At 40.3% G+C, this 25,350-nt stretch overlaps 1 protein-coding gene across 1 annotated transcript; it reads right to left on the bottom strand.

Moving 5' to 3' along the window:
• Positions 1–9,412: 9,412 nt before the first annotated feature.
• coq7 (coenzyme Q7, hydroxylase) lies at positions 9,413–13,186 on the bottom strand. The gene is made up of 6 exons (XM_022755642.1): positions 13,003–13,186; positions 12,284–12,462; positions 11,750–11,864; positions 11,391–11,530; positions 10,176–10,244; positions 9,413–9,840 (listed from the first exon to the last, which is right to left on the bottom strand). The coding sequence occupies exons 1-6, from the start codon at positions 13,085–13,087 to the stop codon at positions 9,763–9,765; spliced, it is 666 nt and encodes a 221-aa protein (XP_022611363.1). The 5' UTR covers positions 13,088–13,186; the 3' UTR covers positions 9,413–9,762.
• Positions 13,187–25,350: the final 12,164 nt, after the last annotated feature.

Here is a 25,350-nt window from a genome sequence, read left to right as displayed (position 1 = left end):
ATTATTTTAGAAAATTCAAACACTTACAATCTGCACTTTGAATTCTCTTGTCTGTAATCACTGAAATTAGAATAAAACTGGCTCCACAAAGTCATTTTTAATCAAAGAAATGTTTTATTTAATTGTTTTGTGACTTATGGATGATCTGATTGATATAGGCCTGCTATTATTGCTAACATGTCCTTCAATATAGTTTTCAGAGAGGCTACAACTTTCAGCTTCTCTTACACATCCTGAGAAAATATGATTGCAGAGTAAACAATCTGACAAAGTCAAAGATTTGAAATATCTGTCCATAACTGTTGAATAAATTTATATGTGAATGATACTATTTTATACTTATCGCTTGCTCTTTTCAACATGTCATTAAAAAATTACAGTTCTGCTGTAATGAATTACATAAGACTTTTATTAACCTTACACTGATACATAATGAGAGTAAAGCAAAACGTAGGCTGTTCCTGGGATCCAGAGATATTGGTTACATTTGAAGGAGGATTTTTGAAGCAGTTCTAGTTCATGAGGTTGTAACAGATATGATGCCACCGCCACTCCTCTCTCTCTTTTAGATCCCATTTATCATTCTAGTCTAAGGTTCACCACTCGAAATAAAAATTTCAAACAGTGAGTTGCAATATGATAATAACTCAATAGTCCAGACAGATTAGAGAATAAAGTTAAAGCTTTTCTCTCCCTCAGATTGAAAGGTTTCATGCGGTGTGTGATAAGTTGTCTTTACCTACAGTTGCTTCCCCTGCCAGGTCTTCCTCTGCAGGCTCCTGGGTGGCAGGTTAGGTTAGTTTGCCTTTGGTGAAGAGACAGAGTATTTGAAACTGATCTGTGACTGTGCCCCCTGGGATGGCTGTTGGGTGACGTACCACCGATCACTGAAGGATCACGAGCCCCAGGGCTCTGAAATTCTCATCAATGAAATGTACACCATCCTGACGTGTCAATCATAGCAAATAATGATCACTTGGGAGGCCAGAGGCTGCACAGGGCTGCACGGGGCTGCACGGGGCTGCATGGGGCTGCACGGGGCTGCTGGGACTGAAAGGACTACAGGGTGGCAGGAGGACTGAGAATGGGTGAAGCACAGAAGACGAGATTAAATACATTATAATTAGGGCAATATATCTTGAATTCACCTCTTCCTCAGGAGAGAGGACACACTGGCAGCAGCAGATTCACTTTACATTCAAACTTGAAATCTGAAACACACGAAGGGCTGTACAACAATTTCAGTTTTAAAGGCACACGTTAATACATCATGATTAGGTCAAAGGTGGACTGTAAAATGGGTAGCAAAATAGCTGTCTTTATTCTGGGAGTGTTGAGGATTATCTATCTCTTTTGGCAAAATCATACAGTATGTATACAGTATGTTGTCTGCAATAATCACCTAACCATTTAAAGACTTCTTAACACAGCAGACAGATTTATCAAAGTTTGTCTTATTGCTTTGGCAGGAATAAAATGGTATTTTTGTCTCATTTTCAAGCATTTCATGCTATTTTAGCTACTTTCAACTATGGCCAGAAAGAAAACAAAGCTACTCAAAAATATGTCTGTGAGATCGTATGCACCTACGCGCAATAAAAATGTACCCTAAGGACATCACTATACTGAATTTGATCTACCGAGCTGAACAATTTTTCATTCCTTCAGTTGTCTTGAAGCATGCACACCACCATCTGTCTTCCCAGAAATCAATGCAACAATCTGTTTAACAGATACCTCAAATAGCTGAAAAACGAAAGAAGTTGCTGTAAATCTATCACTGTTTCACCAGAACGTCACGAACACAGAGACGGCATTACTGCTATTTTGTTTTTCTTTGATATGGGATTGGACAGAATGATACGTTTTTCAGAGCCGGCTTCAGATCAATGGATTTAAGTGAATTTGTGTTCGACATCTCCAGTGATTCAACTCCCAGAACCTGTAGTGGGTCAAACATTGTCCCTGTCAGCAGCTACAGACACACACACAATGAAGTGAGACCTGACACACTTCTGGAGTCTATTACATTTGTCTCTTTACCTTTGAAAAACAAACATTTTGCACCCATATGAGGCTCAGGAGGCATGTTGAACTTCATCTTGACCGGGGCAACAGCTTGACCCCTTATGCAGCATAGGAGGCATTCTTTCTCCACTTGTGTTGTTATTTTTCACAGCCAACCTCCAAGGTCAGGACACCTAAAGCCCGGGTGGTCCGGGCACTTTGTCTGCTGAGCATGTGTGTCATCACCAGCCTCAAGAGCTGAGAGCCCCGGCCACGAGCTAGAACATTTGTCGGCTGATGGCTTCAAAGAACAACGAGCCAGAGACAGCAGTCATATGCTGGATTCTTACACCCGCACCGAAGTGGAGAGAGGTTTGTGACTCACTGGTAACAACTCCAAAATCCAACACCATGAACAACAGATTAAAACCATCAAGTCCAATCAACAAACTCTTGTTTTAATATAAATTGAAACACCTACGCTGTATCAAAAATGAAACAACAAAACCTTCAAATGAGGTTGTGATCCAACCACAATCATGCAATGCAGCTCCCCTTCCCATGTCGCGTGTAATTTGACAATCTACAATAGCATCACTTTGAATTTATGTTGTCAGCAGCAGCTGGGGAAAAAGGCCCATGATTGATAGGAGATAAGAGTGGCATTTGTACAAGCCACATGAAAACGAGCCTCAGATGAGAGATATGAGACCTGGCCAGAGTAACACCGCCGGAGCTCGCCATGCAATCAGTGGGGACAACAGACGGGGTCTTAGCGGGATCGGTGTAAAGTGCAGGAGGCTGGCAGGTGGGGTGGCCAAAACAATCCCTACAACCAGGTGTTAAGAGGCCTTGCATGGTAACCTTCTGCAAACTGCCAGTGCATCAGCGTGATAGATGGAGGAGGGGTCGATGGCAGGGATACAAGGTGTTGGATTCAGGAGGGGTGGGCGTGGGGGGTGGGGTGATGTAACAGGCATAAAAAAGGATAAGTGACAAGTGGATATGTTTTGTGTGCTGCGAGAAACTGCAGCTCATTCTGCTGAGCCCCTCACAACCAACTATGCATTCTGTCCACCTTACTGGCGTGCCAGACGCATTTTCATTGTAGTGAAATATGTTCAGCCTCCAATATGAATGCCACAGCAACAATCCTAAACAGCCAAAGATGTGCAAAGAACAAACTATGAAATCAGAGAACTGAAAGCATCAAATCACAAACGTTAGAATGCACAAATTTGAACTAAATATCAGGTCATGCGATTTGCATATACAAAAAAATGTGGCCTTGTCCATCTGAGTGGAGGTAGCATATGACAATCTGATAGTAATTTTATTTTTCGAACGGACTTCAACACATTTAAATGTTGCTTCAGCTTTGCACGTCATTGTGTGTGCTCTTTGTTGTTACTGATGAGGAAATTCTTTTAGTAATGACAGAGAAACTAAATTACTCACTTCACATGGGTGCTATAGGTCTTGATATTGTCCTCTTGCCTAAATGGGCCACCCATTCTGATGAGGGGAGAGACATACTGTGCTTGAGTGAACAGCTTTTGGGCTCATGACACAGTTGAGCAGCAACGTGGCCTTGGAGTCATGCGGGATGAACTACAAGGCCTGTCAGTGCAGTGATGGATACCAGCGGAGGGGTCACACCGTGCTCAACTCCACCACAAGACAATAGGTCCTTCACATAAGCCCCCTCACCTGATCGACAATACAACTACGGAACTAATGGAAACAGCTGCGTAAACCTCATTTGATACCAGGAGATACACACAAATGTCACCTTGATGTCTAGTTGAGTTTTAAACTTTTGTGCATTCTGCATTAATTAGTTTGTGAGGACCATGTGTCTGTGTGGTTAAGGGGGTAACAGGACAGCCAAGCTAGTGGCTGTGTGAGGCTGCACTCAGGCACAGTGGAGCTTTGAGCTAAACTGCAGCATGCTAACATGCAGATGTTTGTCATGTTCACCATCTTAGTTTAGCATGTTAGAAGGTATTTGGTAACAAAACAAAGTACTGGACAAATTTGAACTTTAATCTGATGGGGGTACCAACCAAAGTCGCTAAGATTCATCTTCTGGGGGCCATGAATGTCTGTGCACAATTTCATGCAATACTTCCAATAGTTGAGATATTTTAGTTGGGACCAAAGTGGTGGACTGACAACATGATCAGGCAGAAAACGTGTGTACATGCCATTTCGTAGTGTCAATTTAAGATCTTAATTATTTTATTATATAAACATAATGTTACCATAAAAATACAGTTACATGCACAAGTCCTTTTTTCAGTGTCTGTGTCTTGTAGCTTTATATGTTACATAGTGAAGCTGCTTAAAAGAAACAGATTGTACATTCACCTGTTAAATATCTAAATCATGATCAGGTTTCCTTTACCACTGTTGTGGTTGTGGTTGTTTTCTGCATGCCTGTTTGTTAAAATGGACGTTGTCATGATAAACATGGAGCGACCCACAGTTTGTCATGATAAAATTCAGTTTTAGAAATTTTACACTGATGAACCTTCCTCGAAGACTGACCTTGGTGTGTTTTTCTTTCTCCAAAGCGATTGGTAGGTGGCACTGTGTGACAGGCCGTAAATCAGAGATTCCAGCTGAAGTGATGTCAGCGCTTCGCATCGTGTGTTGTCACTTCACACTGTGAAGACATGTGGACACGTGGTCACAACTCTTTCAAAGCATTCACCCTCCAATCACCCAAAAGATTTATCATGGGTTTAAATAGTCAGACACACATGGACATGCACATATGCGTAGTATATATATCTTTCAGCACAGCAATTTAACATATATTCATTTATTTCTCCTTGGCTGAATGACAGGGGAAGAAATCCATAAATTTGAGACCAAACCCCATTTGAGATTTACTTAATTTAGCCACTCTGTGAAGCACAGCAAACTAAAGCATACAGTGACATCACATATGCATGTATATGTATAGACATACCACAGTAAAAATGTTTACTGTTTACTATTTATAGAGTTGCCTGTCTGAGTGTGGCTGTGTTTCAGACCATACCACTGTTTGTGAACAGTTGACCTCGATAACCAGAAGTATATGAAAAGCTCAACTGAGTCACTTCAGCTGATGGCCCCTCACTTCTGGGAACCCCTTGTTAAAGGGTCAAGGCGATGCATACTCTAATAAGTATGCTCGATTTATACATGAAATTTATGGTGACGTGACAGTTAGCATCTGTGTTAGCTTGAGCACCCCGACCACTCAACTGGGCTGAGCTCACCAGGCAAAACATATTATTATTATGTTCCCATAGTTCAGGTTGAATCTATGCTTAGCCATGTCATGCCAAGATACAAAGTTATTGTTTTTTTTTCCCTCAAGCTTGATAGATTTGACAGCATAAAGGGTTTAAAGAAATTAGAGTCCTGGCAGAATAAAAAAGATATAGAAAGTGGGTTTAAATGAGTAAAGACAGTTATTTTTCACATTAAGGGAGGCTGAGGATAGGGAAATGCAAGCATATGTAGGCCAGTGTCTTCAATTCATTCATTACATTTTGGTAAATAAGCTTTTTTGCTCTCTTGCTGAGAGTAAGATGAGAAGATTGATAAAACTCTCATTTGTGCACAAAGCTACAGGCACTGGCTTATTAGCTTAGTTTAGCTTAGAATAAAGACTGGAAACGGGAAGCACCTCTAAAGCTCAGCAAATAAGATATTATATTTTGGTAATCCAGACTATTTCTTGGCTGGGTGCAGTAACTTTGCATTTTTTTGACAGTCACAGCAATGATAACTAGGAAACATGCAGGAAGAGAGAGAGAGAGAGAGAGAGAGAGAGAGGTACAACATGCAGCAAAGGTCAGTTAAACCGTGGACATTGCAGTTATGTCGTATGCCTCTACCAGGCGCCTTTCACACTACACAAACAAGACGTGACATGAGAATCAGTGTGCTTTGTAGTGTATGTACTTACCATTCAATGGATTTTCAATTCTGAAACAAAACTAAATGTTCACTATGGTCTTACATTCAGAAAGCTGTTTGCACAGGACACTGTTAAATGGGACAGTGCATATGAAGCGTGTGTCAAGGATAAGTTCAAATAGTAAGACAAGCATTTACCTTAAAATGCACATAAACTTGTAAATTATGTCCTCAGGGAGAAAGGACCAATGCTTTATTCCTTGTCACTGGGCTTCATTGATTTTCTAAGAGAAAATCTTTTTTGTATGGGCTGTGCATACGTCAAAACTAAAGATGATGGTTTGTCTTACAGCTCTCATCTGGCTTCCCAAGGCCAACTTTTTGTATCATCAGAGAACAGGAGATGTTTGTTAAAAGGGTGATTCTGTATAATCCATCATTTTAAAGGCACTGGTGTGAGATTAAATCCTTGTATATTAATGCATTTATGAAATCCGAAAGAAAACATTTTGAAAGTTGTCAGACATGAAATTAATACTATAATACTCCAAGCTGCTGATTCTCACTTGAAACAATATCTACAGTCTCCCGTGGCTTTTCAATGCGCCAGATGGACCTTATGCTACCTATTAGTTTCTATAAATCCCGGAAAGGCCTGATGACTGACAGTCTGCATATATCCAAATAGCCAAAAAGCAATACAATCTGTATCCGAAAGCTTTTATGACTCACAGGGATTTGTATTATTCGTGCTGCTCAAAATTTACAACCACAATTATTCACGCGTAGCAAGACAGTCCCAGTTTAGTTAAGTTTTATTGCCCTCTTCAAATTCTTGTTGCAAATTTCTCAGTCAGTGTTTCAGCAGATTCCTTTGGACGTGATTCTGAGAAAAGAACCTAAACAATTCACATGAATTCCTGATGGCCATAGATGGACACAGAATCAAGCTCTCTGATGTACTGAGGAGGGTTTTACATACAGGTATTGTGTACTATATAAAACATGTGTTATATCTATAGTTATACATGGCAGCTAATTTAGATGTAAAGTTGATGGTTTACAGTTATTGACACCAGTACTGTGCCTGATTCATCACTCCTGTTTTTATTTACCGGTAATTTAATCACCCAAGGTGGTGCCACAGATGGAGCTGTACATTTGTTGCTTTATTTAAACAGTTGCACCTTGCTATAAAACTGTCAGCACTATTAATCTGGGGCTGAGATACTGAATGATGATCTACCTTTGATTTGCAAAGCTGCCCACTGTCTCATGATGCTTATGTAAAGTGGGTGACCTCCTAAGACCATTAAAGTGACTTTCATGCCTTTTCGTCCTTGTCACATCAAAACTAATCATGCTATATTTGTTTATATTGTACAGGTAAGGGAGTGAGAACGCTTTTCTAATTTTGAAAAAGTAGAAACAACTCTTGCAGCACACAGGGATCTTAACAGGGGCTTATTGTGGTCAGCAAAACTGACCAATTAATATCTCGTCAATATAACAGAATGTCTTAGTACAAATATGAATAAAAGGGGCTAAAGAACTGGTAGGGTAGCTACTGCCCTGAGGCAGCCCCCATAGAGGTGTACTGACTATTTTTTTAATGAGGTGATCTCCATTTTACAGTATTCAGAAGTGCCAGGAATATCCTGTGATCACTGAACTAGATTCCCATCTTATTTCAGGGTTCAGGCTATTTACCCATAACACGAAACACACTAAATTTTGGCTCATAACATCCACCATCATAACAAACATGTCAGAGAGGGGGGTTGGTTAACTTCAGCTTTTACTTGGGCTGATGGACAGTAAAGAAGAACCTATTTTTAAGGAATGGAGGCCATACGACACATTAACCCTTGAGGTCAGGTCTGATATGCAAACCCACCGCAGCTAAAATAACTGCTCTGACCTCATGCTGGGCAAAATAGATCAGAGCCTGTGAACCTGGGTAATGGCTCACCTCCATGAGACACATCTAGTGCAGACCCTGACATAAAGATGGTTGATAATTTAAAGGAAAGACTTGAATAAATGAGTGGTGATTTACTTAATACATGCAAAGGGAATGAGAGGTCACTGAATGGTTCCATTTAGGGCTGCAAGTAATGATTATTTTCGTAATCAATTAAAATTCTCGTCACACTGACAATTTCACATTGCTTGTTTTGTACGACCAACAGTTCAAAGCCTTAAAATATTCTGTTCATTATCACGTGATGAAGAAGAAAAGCAGATATGCCACTGTTATGAGTTGGACATCTTTGTGACAGTCTGGGTCATAATAGAAAAATGTTGTCAAAATCCAAGCCACATTTTGTGCCTCTCATGTGTTATCATTACATTTACGGTAAGTCACAGAGCTAAGTATCTGTTTCTCAGGAAGGCCTTTTAGAAAACCTTGCAGGTCATCTAACAACTAACCACAGTTTTGAATGTATTTCCAAAATCTAACAATCTGCCTTATAAAATATTGTATCCACTGCAATATTCTTAATATTTCCCACTGTTTTTAAGGTATTTGCAGAAATGTCAGACTGTTCTGTCCATTTGGATCAAGATTAGACCAAGATTTCACAGCCATGCTAACAGCTCTGAGGCTGTACTTAGGCACAGCAGTGCTTTGTGCTAAATGTTAAAACTTAAACACCTATAGATTTTAGGTTGATGTGATACAGACAGTGCTCTGCACCACCATTATTAACATCACTAATTTAAAATTTTAAAATGGTGTTTCATCCTTGCAGAGATCCAGAGAGTTGTAGATTGAAGCTGCTCTGACGGTTCTTGATGGCCCAACATTTAACCAAGGCTAAGTCCAAGTCTGTTGGTTTTTCCTTTATTTTCCACCCATCAGCATTAATATAGTGTACACTGTGTAGTATAGGTTTTCCATTTAGAAAAGCTGCCATTACTGCCTGCTCGAGCCAAGAGACAAATTACCATCAAAGGATTTCACTTAAGTCCTATCAGCTCCTGCCACTGATCATAAACCACTGCGTCATCATGTTCCCAGTGTTTGAAAAGGCTAAAACACTGGCAAAAGGGCCTTGGGTCAGTACTCAGTACTCAGTGTACACTGAGGACAAACTGATACTGACTAAGAGGGGAATGAACACTTTGCTCAACCTGCTGAAAGGCCTAATAGATTAGGGGCCCCTGGACAAGCCTTCTCAGTGACCTAATGTACCCAGAACAGCTGTGTGAGGGTGCTTAGCAGTTAGGCCAGGCTGACAAGTCATTGCTCAGCTTGATATATGAACTATTACATGTGAAACAGGAGAGTTTGTTGAAGGGTATGATGGCATGACCATGCTAGTATCAATATGTCCTTATCATATGTATTTTAGGTATTTATCTTTTAGTCAAAGTCAAGCATAAGATCTTTGAGTGCAGGTTAACATTCATTTCTGCATGTGCACAGGACTACTGAGGTATCTTAAGGCAAAATAAAGGCATTAAAAAGATGTTATGTGAGGAAGTTGGATTATTTATTCTGTAAAGTCACATTTTACAAAGCAAAAGCACTTGTTCCACCAATTTCATGAGCATCATCACTTTAAAGAAATGAAACCTCTACACACAAAACAGTGTAGAGATCTGCCATTTAATTCAGGGAGCTTCACCTCCACCCATTTAAACAGTCCATGAATTATATACTGTACAAAGCAATAAAATTTAGGTTCATCTGGATAACTATGAATGTTTGTATACAATACTTTCAATCTGGCAAAGGTGCAACAACAAAAATTCAAATGAACCTATTTACAAAAACTGAGTCAAAATATCAAAACAAACATTTGAAAAATGTAACTTTTAAATACAGAGTTAGACACGCTGAGAAACATATATTGCAGCTTTGCAGCCCAGCTGAATTGCATTTTTTAGCAGCCAGTATCCAGGTAGCTGAAATAACAAAACAAAACATAATGAGATCACAGTAATTTACATGGCATTCAGTAAAAACTGCAAAGATAAAACAGTACTTTCATAAATTAATATTGATTTTTATGTATTTTTATGTATTATGTATAACTTATTTTAGCATTGTTTGATATCATAAGGTGTGTTCTGATCAGCTTTTTGTGAGACCAAAGTATTTGTGTGGGCTGTGCAGTAAAAGTTAATTTCCTTGATACATAACCCATAATGAATGAATGGCATTTATCCAACATCACCAGCAACATCAAGCAAAGCAACACAAACATTATTAACCAACCAAGATTATGCAAAATACTTACTTGTTCAGCGTCATGCTCCAATCCTGTATCATGATGCTCCATCTCGTCGTCTCTGAATTCTTTTATGACCTATTAAAATATAGCCCGAGACATTCATTTAGAAAGTGAATTTATTCATATTTCACTCCATTAGAGCCCGCTTTCACTAAACAAACCTACCTACCAAGGATGTGTGCAATTAGTCGACTACCCTCACTAGTCGGCTACAGAAATATTAGTAAGTCAAAATAATTATTAATATTTCATTAATATATAACACCAGTTAACTGATGCATCTAAGATGTTATGTAGTCACCTGCCCCCTTCTCCCTGCGCTAATGCCTGGAAGAAATTGTCCTTTGACACAGTTAAAAACTAAAACTGACATACACACAAAGTTTTGATCTAGAAAATTAAAATAAGGCTGTGTCAGAATAAACTGACATACAACCACTCGACTGGAGCAATATGTAACCACATTCAGCAAAGGCATGTGGACATACCTGCAAGGCTGCTGATGTTAGCACTGCTAACGTTAGCCATACATGCCGAACCAATATGACATCAATTGCTTTCTGATTGTTTTCTTGCTGTTAGACTAATTGGGTAGTCTAAATTTTAATTTGCGGTCTTTTTGAAATTAAATAGAAAACGCAACCCACAGACAATGATATGACATTGTTGACCACCACCACAAAGTCAACATTATACTGGCAAGTGAACAAGGCTGTGCGAAAAAATCTCAAGGGGTCTGGCTAGCTTCTCTGCAAGCACTGCAGCAAACAAAGTAAAATGTGGTGAAAATATAGCAATCTGGTTTTGGTCCAGAGAATACTGACAGCCTTCAGTTCTCTATCTCTATGAGTATGCAGTCTCAATACTGAGCCACTGTGCCATCATTTTTACTCTTTCTTCCAACATTTGGTTGCTCACTTATTCAGGACTCAATTAATTATGCATTTGCATTCTGTAATCATCAATCTATTTAACAGTTTCCTGAATTAGTGGTGGAGTCCACCATTTCCAGGTGGAACCAATTTGCCTTTCACACATGGGAGATTCACAGGAAACGTGGCACTCATGTGATCTCACTGAAACAGCCTCAACTTTTACTGTTCACTCTCTTTACACTGTATCAAGGTAATTTAATTATTGTCGATGCATACATTTTGTCCTACTGCTAAGTAGGAAATATTCAGTACTCCTAAGTTACAGAGAAAACAGTAGTTGACTCACTTTTAAGAGTTCAGTGTATCTCTCTGGGTCCACCTCCATCAGAGCTCTTATCTGGCTGTTGTAGTGCTCTGAGATACTCTCCTCCACCGCCACAGTGCAGGCCATGGCACCCTCCTTTCCAAGCAGTGCAGTGGATGCCCCTGGCAGAGATTTTTAAAAGAAGTACAGAGTTTAAATTTGATAAAGCAACACCTGACTACATTAAAACTGCAGCAGACTAGCTAGGGAAATATGGTTCAATAGCTTGTTAATATACAGTACTTGAACTGTGACAAAATCTTTTATGGATTAGTTTTGTTCTTGAAAGTAAGTGATCTTATAATTTAATGCCTTTTGCTCTGTTTATTGGCTGTACCAACCTAATAAAAACCCAGCGATGTTCCAGAGGGGTAACAGTGCTGTGGGCCGAACTCTGTTCTCAGCCATGATTTCATTGAATTTCTCAAGGTGTTTCTTTTCTTGATCCCACATTTCCTAAAGAAAAACAAACTTGTTAATAGAGTATTGAAAATAACGCAGTTACACTCATGCTGAATACACACCTAGGCTACAGAATATAAAATTTTTCACAATACAACAACTAAACTAAAGGCGCAGATTCTCCATGTTTGAGTTTTACTTAAGTCCAATAATGATAATTTTAGAAGAAACATAAGTAACATTTACACCCAACTTTTCAGATTTACCCCTCTGCCTTAAAATCTAGTGTCAGAATTCCTTCAATAGAAATCAATCAAACCAACCACTTTGATGACATTGTTCTGTGTGTAGCTCACATGATTTCAGGTGTTTTGTCCTGGAGAGCCATCAGTGTGAACTGTTGTCTATTGATTTTTGCCAGTGGGCAGTGTTATTGTCGTACTTAAAAGCTACGTGTCGCACTGTGCCCAGACCTGGATGAGAGGCCCAGATCTGGATCGACCCAACACTGCCATCTGGCCGGCGTAGATACGATTGGCACCATATTCACCCGCATGGTCCACGCGCAGAATTCGATCCAGCATCTCTTTCTCCCCACTGTCTCGCGGGGGCGGGATCACACTGTATGCACGTGAGCTCTGCAGCAGGGGCGCTGTTACAGAACAGAAATGTAACGTTAGAACCGTTGGCTACTCTGAGGCCGTAACCGAAATGTTTAAGCCCCTTCAAACATCCTCAAGGCTCAGCTTAAGTATTTTTTAAAAACCGGTAAAAGACATCACTGTGTCTTAAGTTACAAGATTAGACGATTTTGCTAAAACACACACAAAATGTTATGTGGAGAAAACCTTGGTTCAGACACCTGCTCCTCTGTAAAGTATAAAGTTACATAACGTTATTATTTAGCTAACAAGGCTGTCATGACCCGTTAGTTGTGACCATTAAGCTCCTATTACACGGTGAGTCTTGACTTGCACTATTGCTTACGATAATAACAACTGTAGTTGTGAATATATATGAATATGTATTAACGTTATGTATATAACAGGGGAGGGATATATGTAATATGTGTAACGCTCTTCAGGCAGACACCATGACCACATAAGACAACATAAGACAAGTGTTTTTAGCATTTAGCACTTTAGCTCTTAGCTGTTGCTGCTGAAGTAAATCAAACCCTTCTGCTACTTACCTCTGCATTTTAAACACTGGCGAATCATCGCTGGACCGACAATATGAGACCAGTCGTATAAAGCTGTATGTGCGGCTCTTTGCATGACGGACAGTTTATGGTTTAACTGCCCGTGCTATCAAACAAACGTAGGAAAATGTGTAGAAACCGATAGAAACTGTCATTGAATGTCAATAGGTGGACGTGGCGCAGGCGTTTGACGTAACACTGTTGCAAAACAAAGCCACACCCCCTCAAACAATATGTGGGGTGCAAAAGTCTGAGGCCACTTTTACAAATTGTATATGCATATATTTTTGCATATCAAGACCAGTATGTATTAGAATTGAAAGTCACTTTTATTTTTACATAGGTTAAGTTATTAATTTTATTAATGCTACTAAATTAAATTAAACATTATCATTATCACTGTGACAGAACTATAAAACTGTGACTCTGGTTTTTGTTTGGGATGTTTTTACAGCTGCTTATAAATAAATACTCATATAGTCTAGTAAAACCAACATATCTGCTGTCATTTTGAAGCATGGTTGTTTCATTTTTCTCATTTTGTTAGCCTGCAGGTCCATAGTTTGTCCAGTAGATAGCAGTACCATATAGATGTTCAGCTTAAAAAGATACTTGCTGAAATTCACAAATAAACTGAGCTATGTAATGTTAGACCTGTAGAAGTAACAGGTCAATAATAAGTTGGTAATCCTAAAATATTCAGCAAGAAGGCACCAGCGCTGGGGTGTGCAAGAAAAATGGATGAAACTGTTGTTCAAGTTCAAAGAAAACTGAGACACCAACTAACTCAAAGACAAATTTTAAAGGTGGGTTTAGAAATAAAATACAGTTGGGATCATTTTTTAAATATTAGCATTGTTTTCATTAGCAATGTCTTTTTGTAGCTCACAAAATCGTTGATCTTAATGTTTTCTTTTAATATTATTTTCTTGTGTCAATTCAGAGGAATCTGCTGTATAGTCATCCATCCTGTCTGCATTGTTGCATATTGCTGTGCACCGTCCCAGGGTCATTTGGAGTTTATCTCAGCATCCTGGACAGGTCACTAGTCTGTCACAGTGCAAACAGGCAGCCCAAATAATGCATAGTTAACAGGCAATTTAGAGTTCACTAGTTCACCTGATCCACATATCTTTGGTCTGTGGGAGGAAACCGAGCATTTAAATGAATAAAGTAAATACAGACAATTACCTTTTGGCCAGACACTCTCTGCTTTTCTGTGTCAAACAAATCATGAGTGCATCCTTTGTTTAGGTTTGTTATGCAAGACTTAACCTGACAAAAAGGCAATTAAGCACATTTGTGGAGCAATCAGAGTTATTCTTGATGGTCTATGGATGGCAGTGTTTCACAGATAAAGGTTGTCTGAGGCGAACTTCACCTTGTAAACACCTGTTGGTCCCAGTTTTCATTATTGTTTCAGTTTCAGTCAAATTTATCACTGCACTGTGTCCTCCAAACAAGACAGCATGCAGAACCATTAGAATTCACCATTTGTAATGCAAAAAAACAACATATGTTTGCTCTGATCATCTGTCACCACCATTTACTTCCATTACATTAACTAGAAGCTGCAGTCTTTAATGTGCAGAAAAAAAACTCTACAAAAGTCTTTCTGCAAAGCACATAAAATAGTGCTGGGACACAGGAATCTGTGGAATGATGGGGTTGACTGCTGAAGAACGGTGATGGTCGTGAGTAAACAAGGCCAGGACGGTGAATGGCGGGGTGTGTCGGTTTTGTCTGTGTGTGTGTTTGTGTGTTTGTGGTGAGACTCCGGTTATGTGTTTCCTTATCTGTCTGTCTGAATGTGGGTGGCTACGCATGTGCGGCTGCACATCGGTCCATGTGTGTTGCCTTTTGTCCTCTCCGCAAGAGAGTGTGTGTGCACGTCACAGGTGTGATGAGCAAGGCTGGATTAACAGCAGGGTAATGCAGACCCCCAAGGGTCCCAAAAGGCCCAGGTCCTCTACTTGTCATGTGGTTTTTGGTCATCTAATGAACTGCAAATTTGTTTGAGAATTTGTTTGAGAATTTGCAGGAATTTGCGTCACTACAACACCATATCAACTAAGACAGAATCTGTATTATTACCTAGTCCTGTGGCTGAGTCTTGTTAAGAGGCACTTGTCAGTGCACTCGTCCTAGGGGGGACTGAGCTGAAAACAGATGTCTTCTGTGGCTCTAGAGGGAGCTGTTCTAAGAACCTAACCCTACTTATTTCATGTAGTCCTGAAGTGGCATCATTGGAAATGATAGACCCAGCATACTAGGGACCAAAAGTCTTTTTTTTTAAACTGCAATAACAGTTTGTTTGTTTGTTTGATTGATGGACTGATTGATTGACGAACACTTGCTTATTTACACATCAAGCAGCTGCACAGACAACATTAACATTCATTTGGAGTTATGTTTCTGTCCAGCTGATAAATGTAATTCAAATAGTCACTCTCTTTTAGCCTTTTTTTTTTTATATACATCCACCAACTCCTGAGGGAAATATTTGGCTCTTGAGCTGCTAAATTGATCTCATTCATCAGTTAGTCGTTGTAACTGTCTCCTATTGGTGCTGAACAGGTAGTGTACAGAACAGCCTGCTGCCTCCTGCAGCTCCATAAAGCTGAGGAGAGTTGTAGGTTCAGTTGCTAATTCTCTGCTAATTGTCATTTGATGCATTGTTATTATAAAAAATATTATAGCTGCTTTAATGTGGCAATAACTTTGTGGAATGTTCACATTCTTAAATAAAATTGTGCTTAATTACATCAGGGGAGTGTCATTCGTGCATAGAGGCATTGTTGTTTGGGCTAATAATGAAGCTGCCATGTATAGCCTGCTGTGTGCACTGTAATTAATGGAAGCGGTAGAGTACATCCACAGTGCACAAAGGAGGGGAGGTGAGGGGGCAATGGGGGCCTGACAGCAAATATTGAGACATCATAACACATTAATCCAGGCGTGCATGTGAAGAGTCAGGGCATGAATACCTGAACATCATTTGATTCACTATGATGTCAAGTCCAGTGGAACCTTCAAGTGGAGCTCGAGACAGGTTTTGATGTCGGTGGACAGGCTGGAGTGTGTCCGGCACACTCAGGTCGCATGGTCGGGGGATTTGTGGAGAGAAAACAGAGCCTTTCAACAAGAGTGGTTTTCAGAAAGGCTTTAAGTAACTGTCTGACAGATGTAACGTCTATCCCCAAAGAGCAAACACGCTTCTCAGATTGTAGCGGATATATGAAGTAATCAACACTTAAGTCTAAAATTTGGTAGAGCAACTGAGGGAAGGTAAGGCCAAGAGAAAGTACGTTTTCTTGCTCTTTAGTGTGTTGTGAGTGATGAGTGGATTAAAGCGCAAACCACAGAGCTGGAAAAAGAGTGAGACTGGCTTATGTATGTGTCTATGTACCTGTATGTATATGTGTCTGACTGTGTTTGTGTAATGTTTGCATGCATCCATGGAAGTGTGCGAGTCTGCACACCCTTGCTCCGAGGCTCTGGTCAGACGGTGCATAGCTGTGGTGGGACGCAGGCTAAGAGCCTCGAGACTACAGTGAGTCAACAATGTCTGCTCTCACTGAGAGGAGACATGATAGGTCTTGTCTCATTTGGTCCCTGACTGGTGTGGTGGAACTCCCAAAGCTTGTGTGTGTGTGGTATGTATGATTTTAAGTAACATTAGGTTTTTAGTCGAATGTAAAATATATGACACCAACATGCGTCAGCGTCTGTGTTTGCACACGTAATATTGTTCTTGACAACCCTCTCCTCACACAAAAATACACACTTAAAATAAAAAAAACAAAACAAAGAATATGGTTAAAAGCCTCAGGAGCAGGGACAGCATTTGATCCTTGGATGATATTTTACTTAGGGGTGAGCATCTGCATCATTTCAAACTGGAAACTTTCAAACGATTTTGTGAAAATGGTCCAATGTGTATGTGTGTATGTGTGTGTGTGTGATCATGATGGTTAAAGCACTTTTTAAGAAAAGGCAAGGAAAATAATGTGGAAGGGGCTATTTGTAAGTTTTCTTTGCCGCCAAACGTGGTCTCTTGCCGGGAGGCGATGGTGATGATTGTTGACAAGAGTTTAAGCCATTGTTGCGTTTAAAAGACAAGAGGTTATATTACACCCACTGAACAGCACTACGTCTTCAGGGCAGATTGGAGGCTGCAGTGAGTAGCTATCGGAAAGTGAGCTGGTTGGTTAGCGTGCTAGCTTCAGTAGAAGAAAAGATGTGCTAGAGACAAGAGTTAACGTTGGCGTTGCTTTCCACCGCTGGACACAGCTCTTGGTGAATAAGTTTTTAAGGTAAACACAAGAAACTTGTGCTACAGAAATTGGGGGGAGAGCTAAGGAATGAAGTTTGATGCTGAACTTGCAACATTTCCTCTAGACTGGTACAGTAAATAAACAGCTGTTAATGCTAACAGCATGGCTATGTAGCAATAGCAAAACTTACAAATAGCTCTGTTCAAAGGGGTAAAGGGGAAGTTGAGAGACTCACATGATGTCCCACATTTCCCATGATGCATCTTAATATCTATGCATGCCCTGACATAATCAGGGTTATTTTTTCAGACTTTGGAACAGAGCTGAGTGTCCTCCTGAGAAGTACACTGAACTTAATGTGTAAAATTGAAATAGAAAAAAAATAGTTTCCTTTTTTTTTTTTTTTTTTTACATCTGTATGTGTCTTCAAAACAGTGTTTATAACTAAATTGTCCTTTTGAATGTCTCTTCATAAAAAGTAGCATTTTCCTTCTCAAAAATAAATAATCCAACTCTCTTGTAAAAGCTTTATGTACATGTTTACCTAGTTGACATGAAAAAGCTGAAAAGAAAGCACATACCTAAAGTTTCACATCTTACAGTTGTGACAGTTTCTCTTTATGCACATGGAACTGGACACTGACTAGTTACTGTGCCATGACACCTCAAAGCAGTATTAAAAACACAGGCTCCAAAAAAAAAGACCCTCACGCTTGTGGCCCAATAACGGTTGTTATTCACTTATCCTGTGGGGCCAACCCTATACATGAGTACAGTTAAATGCTCAATTCATAAAGATTCTATAGCCTCCCATATTAATCCACTGTCACAGCTGGGTGTTGGCTTCCATCCCAGGACAAATATACTCATAGGCGACATAATCTCACATGTAAGGAAAAGACTCCAGTTCACCAAATCTATGTGTTTTTAGACTGTGAGGAGAAGTGCAACACTCAGAGGAAAATGATCAACAACTTTGGAGGAACTGTGGCTGTTGGGATGGCAGCTCAGTAGCAGGGGTCTCTCGTGCTGAATTTTTCATGTTCTTCCTGTGGTTCTTTGCAAAAAGAATGTGAGGTGACAGTACTAACCACTGAGAACTCATGTCACTGTTATTGTGATTTTAAGATCTAAGCAGCTTCAACTAATCACTGATTCTGATGTCAAAATCAGCTAAATGCTTCCTTACAAAATTTCTTTTCGTTTTGACCCTCTTCATTCACATGTTAAAGTGTAAGATCTGCCAGAGGTTGTTTGTCACAACTGGAGTTGCATGTCACTCTGGTTTCATTTATGACCTTGGCTGATACTCACAAATATTGGTGGGGCTGCACTTGACAATATAAATTCTTTAAATGCATGGTATTCCCCTTAAAAACAACAGTTATTTATCCCAAATTGTTAGAAAAGGGTTGAGAGAGAAATTAAAGTTATGCAACATTGTTTAAAAAAGCCAAGCATTTTATGGTTTGGTGGTATCCCTCTGGAAAATGCAAGATGTCTCATAAAATAGTACAAAAAAGAGGTTCATATTCTGATTTAAATTCACCAAGTCTCCGAAAAAGCCATATACCCCTTTTTATAGATGGCTGTACAAGATTGAAACCAGAGGAAAGTGATTTCTAGTCCATTATTGAATTGTTTACACTCGAAAATCTATCTTGCACACCGTGCAGACCTAGTTAAATCACACTCTAAACCGCCTGTTTTCATGGACACTGGAGAGTGTATTTAGCCTCGTCTGGTACAAGTTAAATGGCCCTTGTCTGTCTGGCACTATTCCTTCAGTGATTCTTTTTTTTTTACACCAAAGGGATAGGAGATAATGTTTAAATCTGGTCCTTATTGTGGGGGAATAGAAAACTCATGCGTGTTCAGGCAATGCTCATCAAGACACTCAGAGGGATTTCTGAATGAACCAGTCGGATAATAACTACCATTTATCAAAGGAAGCCGATAGAAAAAAAACATCATGGCAACTAAACACAAGACTTTTTAAATGAAGCATGTAAACAAGCTTGGGAAAATGAGTCAAAAGCACAGCCTAGTCAACAGAAATTATGTTTACCTCAATGGCAAGCTCAGACGCATCAGCTAGTTTATGTAAAGAAGGTGTGCTCAGTAAGAGAATTAACCAAGATGAGTGATGTGTATGAGGAGAAACTGTTCATTCTTGATCATGGTTTTCTCATTTACACTGATTTTCAAAGACAGCAGCAGATACATTTAGGGAAACAATCCATTTGAAGGGTGTGATAGCAGGGCAAGCCGAGCAGCCCTTTATTTATGAAACCTGTCATTTAACCAGCATTTCCTGTTAGCCGCAGGATGTGGCTCACTTTGCTTTTCACGTAATGGCCTTTGCTTTCCTATATGGTTCTCCGGAAGTCATGTTTGTGCTCTCTGATTTACAGAATGCAAACTGAGGGTTAGCAGTGTATGGGTACATACTGTAGTACAAATGGCCCTGCAGCAGGAAGCTGACTGATGAGTGCTACTGTTGAATTTTGGTTACGCCATGTGGGCAGATACATAATTTAGTGTTGTGTATGGTGCTCATTTTTCCAACATTTTTATGACTGAATTTCAAATGAAGGAAAGTAGTGAAGGATAGTGTGAAAGCATGGAAATAATGACTTATGCCAATGAATGCGTTGGCATGTTTTAACTCCTTAAGATAAGGGGTTAAAATAAATTGCAGATGAAGTCCTAAGTTAAAGCACAAAAACATATAGATGCAAATATTTAATATGTTTTGGGGTCATTTTGCCACTGAGGTGCTGTTGCTGGGATGATGACTAGCAATCACCCGTTAACTATCTTTGTTACTGTTATTGTGAAACAGCCATGACTCAAGTTGTATTTAACAGCTGGCAGCAGTCCAACAGACATGAAAAATAATCTGAAGCAAACCACGATTAAGGCTGTGGCTGAATGCTGTGGTAATCAGATCATAAAAATATGATATTATAACAACAGCAGCGAGTGTTAGAAAATCCTGCATCACTTCATCATGTTACCACATTGTACTCATCCTATTTGTTTTCCAGCCTGAAAAAGACAATGTTTTTACAGCATGCAGGGAGTGGACGATTCCCCAGTAAATGTCACAACCACGATTCCGGCCTCCCCCTCAGTTTTTCTTGGTGATATTTTTAGAGGGGTTCGGTCCACAATCCTCAAGTGAAAAGGCGAGGAATTGTTTTTGTTGATGCCTGTCTTACCACTTCAGTGTGGTGACTCGTGATGAGCTGGTGCCTCCATACGTCACAAGAGGCCAGAGCGAGTGGGAGTCAGGCTCCAGGCTCTATTAAGGGGGGAGCCACTCACCCAGGTTATTGGGCAACTAGTGACGGGGGACCGTCCCATGGATTTCCACTCGCTGCTATTTCAGGGCTGCAGCAGGTCTGTTTTCAGTTTAAAGAGAAGCCACAATATCCTATTAAGAATTGTTAAAGTAATTGAGCAGTGTTTACTCAGAGAGCCTGCCTCTGAGGCTCCTGAGTCTCTGCAGATCGAGGCTGGGGATGGATGGATGGATGGATGGATGGATGGATGGATGGATGGATGGATGGATGGATGGATGGATGGATGGATGGATGGATGGAAGATACAAAAGAGTTTTAATTATGATGTCTCATTAATCCACACCAATTTTTATTTAATCTCTGCATGACTTTAATTTAACTGCTAATTCAAATTATATGTTTAAATAAAATTCCAATGTATGTTTAAATTTGAGGACAAAAGGGAGTTCGAGAGTTCACCTCTGATTTCTCGCCTGCAGCTGCAAAAGTCCAGCCATGCTGTGTCCTCCTGGCTAGCAGCCAGCGCCTCACTTTGTTTAGAGGCTGTCTAAACCTGTTTGGACTGTGGCTGGGTCAGCTGTGGCACAGCCAGGTCAGGCTCAACCAAAACTCACCACTGGCTGACAGCTACCCAACGTTGTGCCTCTGGCTTGAATTTAGTCCTAAAAAAAATAGGCCCTCCAAATTATCTATCTATCTATTATCTAAAAGAGTGTGCAAGTTTTGGTGCATCCATTCTGATTCTATTCACGGAGTAAATACTAATGACTGACTGATCAGAAAGCATAATAATTAGTATATAGTTAGCTATATAGTTTATAGTTATAGTTTTTTTACCTTTGGAAAATAGAATAAAAGTAATAGGTCCAACAATAAAAAGCTGATATCACTTAATTCTTAGTCTTCTGGAGAGTTAATTTTAACTGGAGCCACATTGACAAAATGGGTATCACCAATTTTGGTCACTAGAATAAAATATATCACATAAGATCACAATTTTAAACTCTGTCTAGTCTCTCATCATTATCAGTGAAAACCTGAATGACCTCATTGGTAGTTCTCTTGAACTCAAACTGAGAAACAGACATGACACATGGTAATGCATTGCCAAGCACACAAACAGGAATTTGTGATGAAACTCAAGAAGAAATGGACAACACACTTTGAAACACTCACAATTTCAGTTTCTGTGTATTTCCTCTTCTTTACAGTGATAATGTCTTAAATAATCATTAGATTTATAACCAAGAAGCAAACACATTTCATCCTTATATTTAACAAAAACACTCTTAGAGACTTAATAAGTTATTTCTTTATTGAGAGAGTAACTATACAGTATGTACCTTATGACTGGTATATGCATAAGCATATATAAGCAGGCACAAGAAATGCAAAAAATAACTTGCATTGAAGTGTTTATTTACATTGTTTGAGAGCGGGTGCTCCAAACTAGTTGTGCACCACCTCTGCCATTCCTCTGACTGGCTGTCGTCTCGCGTGGTTTTCCTCTGAAGGGTAATCACAGCTCAGTCTCATTCAGACACCTTCTGGTTCCAGGGCCGGGTGGGAAAATTATGGCAAGCCATCTGCTGTCTGAGAAGAAAAAGAGCATCTTTACTGTGTCTGAGGTTTGGAGATGTCGGGTTGAGATAAAAAAATTAAAAAAAACTTGGGGCCCTAGCAATTACCTTTCTATTCTAAACTGGTTCTGCAACCAATTTATCTCTTAATGCTGCATATAGGACAACTGAAAAAAATAAATATCATGTGCAAGGAGCTGGTGAAATTCAAATCTGGATCTTTTCTTCCGATGAGCCTAAATACACGGCCCTGCATAACATTAGCTTAACATTTTGAGAAATGAGCTTATTTCCTTTCTAGCTGAGGGTTAGATGCCCGTCCAATGCAACTTCAGCCAACAGCCATTTAGCTTAATTTAGTAAAAAGACTGAGAGACAGTGAGCTAGCTAGCTCTGTCCCAAAGTAATACAGTCTACCAACCAGCACATCTAAAGCTCAATAACTAACATGGTATCCATTGTGTGTTTAATAATTAGGAAATACTGTTAGTCAAGCATATAACCTCGAAGAAAACTGCAACGTGCCGCTTTTACAATTTGGTTTCATGAAGTCCATGTTGATTTGCCTCAAATATACCAATGTAACCAGAGGTTAGTTGTAAGCTAGCTAGCAGCAGACACACCAACCATGTGTGTGTGTGTGTGTGTGTGTGTGTGTGTGGTGTGTGTGTGTGTATGTGTGTTTGGCACCTGTTTAGCTGTTTCCCTCTGTTTCTAGTCTTTATGCTAAGCTAAGCTAACTGGCTGCTGGCTGTGGTCATACAAGAGAGCAGGTGTTGGGGCGGTATTGATCTTTAAACTTTATTTTGTGTGTGTGTGTGTGTGTGTGTGTGTGTGTGTGTGTGTGTGTGTGTGTGTGTGTGTGTCTATTACTTTAACATTATGTGAGTAATCAAGCTGAGAGTGCTTATGAATGAGTAGCTCCTCAGCAGGTGCCAAGGCAGCTGGGTGACAAATACTTTTAGGCTCATATCACTCACAGAGGCATGTGAGACTGGTCTAGAGTCTGCAGAGCCAGGTCGGACACACAAAAATACACACATACACTACACACACACACACGCACACACACACACACACACACACACACACACACACACACACACACACACAGTATCATCCTGATTAGATCAACTTGCACAGCACAGCAGTCCTGCCGACAGACAGGAAATGGGTCAGAGTCAAAGCTCAATCTCAACCATAGAGCAAGGACAGATTTAAGATGGCATTGTGGGTAAAAGCGGGAGGGAGAAAAGCGGAAGACATAGCCCAGTTATAATTGCTTGCGTAGGCTGACACACATCTGAATTTACAGGCTGCACTGAAGCTTTGCCACTCATTTAAAACTGCTTTTTTAAGAGCTATGAGAGAAAAAAATACAGAGCTGATATTTTGTTCACTTGTTTCTTAATCTGTTTTAGGCCCCTCCTTTTGCTTTGCTGTTGCTAAATTTGTCTCTGCTCGCTCAAACGTAAGAAGCCAAAATGACACCATTATTTTGACTAGACTGTTTTTCCTCCCAGGGAGAGAAGCCAGAGGAAGTGTAGGTGACCTAGGCTGGTTAACCACTGCTCGACCACGGGTTGGCTGGGGCACTGCCACCCCCGCAGCCACCCTCTGCAGCCACCGCCTGCCAGGTCCACATTACTACTACTACACGCCATGACCACAAGTGGCCCTGCTCCAGTGCCAGCCTCCCATTGGGTCCATGCTGGGTGCTTTCTCTCTCCCCATTGGTGTAAACAGTCTGCCGTCTGGCCATCGGCTGGTACAGCGCTCATTTGGGTCGAATTTACAGACCAGACATGTGTATGTTTGTGTACATTGACCCATCTTGGGCCTGGGCCAGCAGTTTGCACAGCTCTTGCTTTTCATTGCATGTGCACAACTCGGCCTCTATGTTGTTTTTGTGCTACTTTTTCTCTATGCATTGCAACATCTCCAACCTCAAGCTCCTGTCTGGGTCAAATCAGCTGAGGAGTCTTGGCTCAGAGGCGGCAATGAGGTTTATTCTGGACGCAACAGGCGAGATATTAAACTCTCTCATCATTCCTCCAGTCCATAAACACATAGAATGTATAAGCACATTTACTAACAACCTCGATGGACAGCGTTGACAGACAGCACAGCAATTTCAAGACAGCACAATTTATCCCGGGCTGGGGGGGAGACCGCAGAGCACAGGGCCCCTTTTCGAGAAAAGTTCTCACACACCCCTAAAAACGTCCTCCTACAGCCAAGCACCAGATGTTGTCATTGTCTCCTGTTGATTAGAAAACACAAACACACGGCCGCAGAGATTCAAGCATGTCAGTTACATGAGTTAAAGCAGAAAGGGAACACATGCCAAGTCTCTCTCTCTCAGTGTTTGGACCATGGGTATTATTTGGGACAAAAAGGTGCACTGTAAACACTGCATGCTGTGCTACAGTCACACACACACACGCACACGCACACACACACATATACACACACACACTGTCCACGCCACTGGTAGTGGTATAGCCCTCAAGGTGTTTCGGACCATTTCTTGGTGGTAGCTACACTCAAGTCAGGCTATGGGACTGAGACATAACACAACCGGGGGTTTGACCATGGATGTTCGCTTTGTTTAGATCTGTCTGACGGCTACATTAGACTTTGTTGCACTAATTTATTTTCTCGTAACCCTTTCTGCAGCCTTTGGTTAATGCTGAAGCCAGCAGGATAAACTCTGTCGACAGCAAACATTCACTTTGAACTTTCTGACCTTCTAACCAGACCTGAAAGCACACCTAACACAAAATAATCATTTCTGACCAGTACCTTCAACCACAATTATAGCTCCAGTATCCTGTCTTTATGTCACATCCAGATGCGCCATAAAACAACAGCTTCAAATCCAACTTTTTTTTTTTAAATTATACATTCAAATGAATTCAAATGTCACGTTACATAATTGTCATCACTTTGCACCAGGATCCAAAGGCCCAAATAAAAGCACTCGTTTGGCCTGGAAGAGAAACATTAAGTGATGACTCATTTTTAAAAGAATAATAATCTCATATTTGCACATGGCGAGACACAGGGCCTCGTGGTGGTCTGCCTCTCTGCCGAACTTTCCATGTTTCTTCTCTGCGGTGATGATGGCAGCAGTGGTGTTAGTCCCAGTCGAGACGGTGTCATACTTTCCTG

The sequence above is a fragment of the Seriola dumerili genome, unplaced genomic scaffold (assembly GCF_002260705.1).
Source record: "Seriola dumerili isolate Sdu_G_001 unplaced genomic scaffold, Sdu_1.0 BDQW01000230.1, whole genome shotgun sequence".
Classification (NCBI taxonomy): domain Eukaryota; kingdom Metazoa; phylum Chordata; class Actinopteri; order Carangiformes; family Carangidae; genus Seriola; species Seriola dumerili.
The sequence above is the reverse complement of the archived record's forward strand: the minus strand, read 5'-3'. Positions and strand labels throughout refer to the sequence as shown.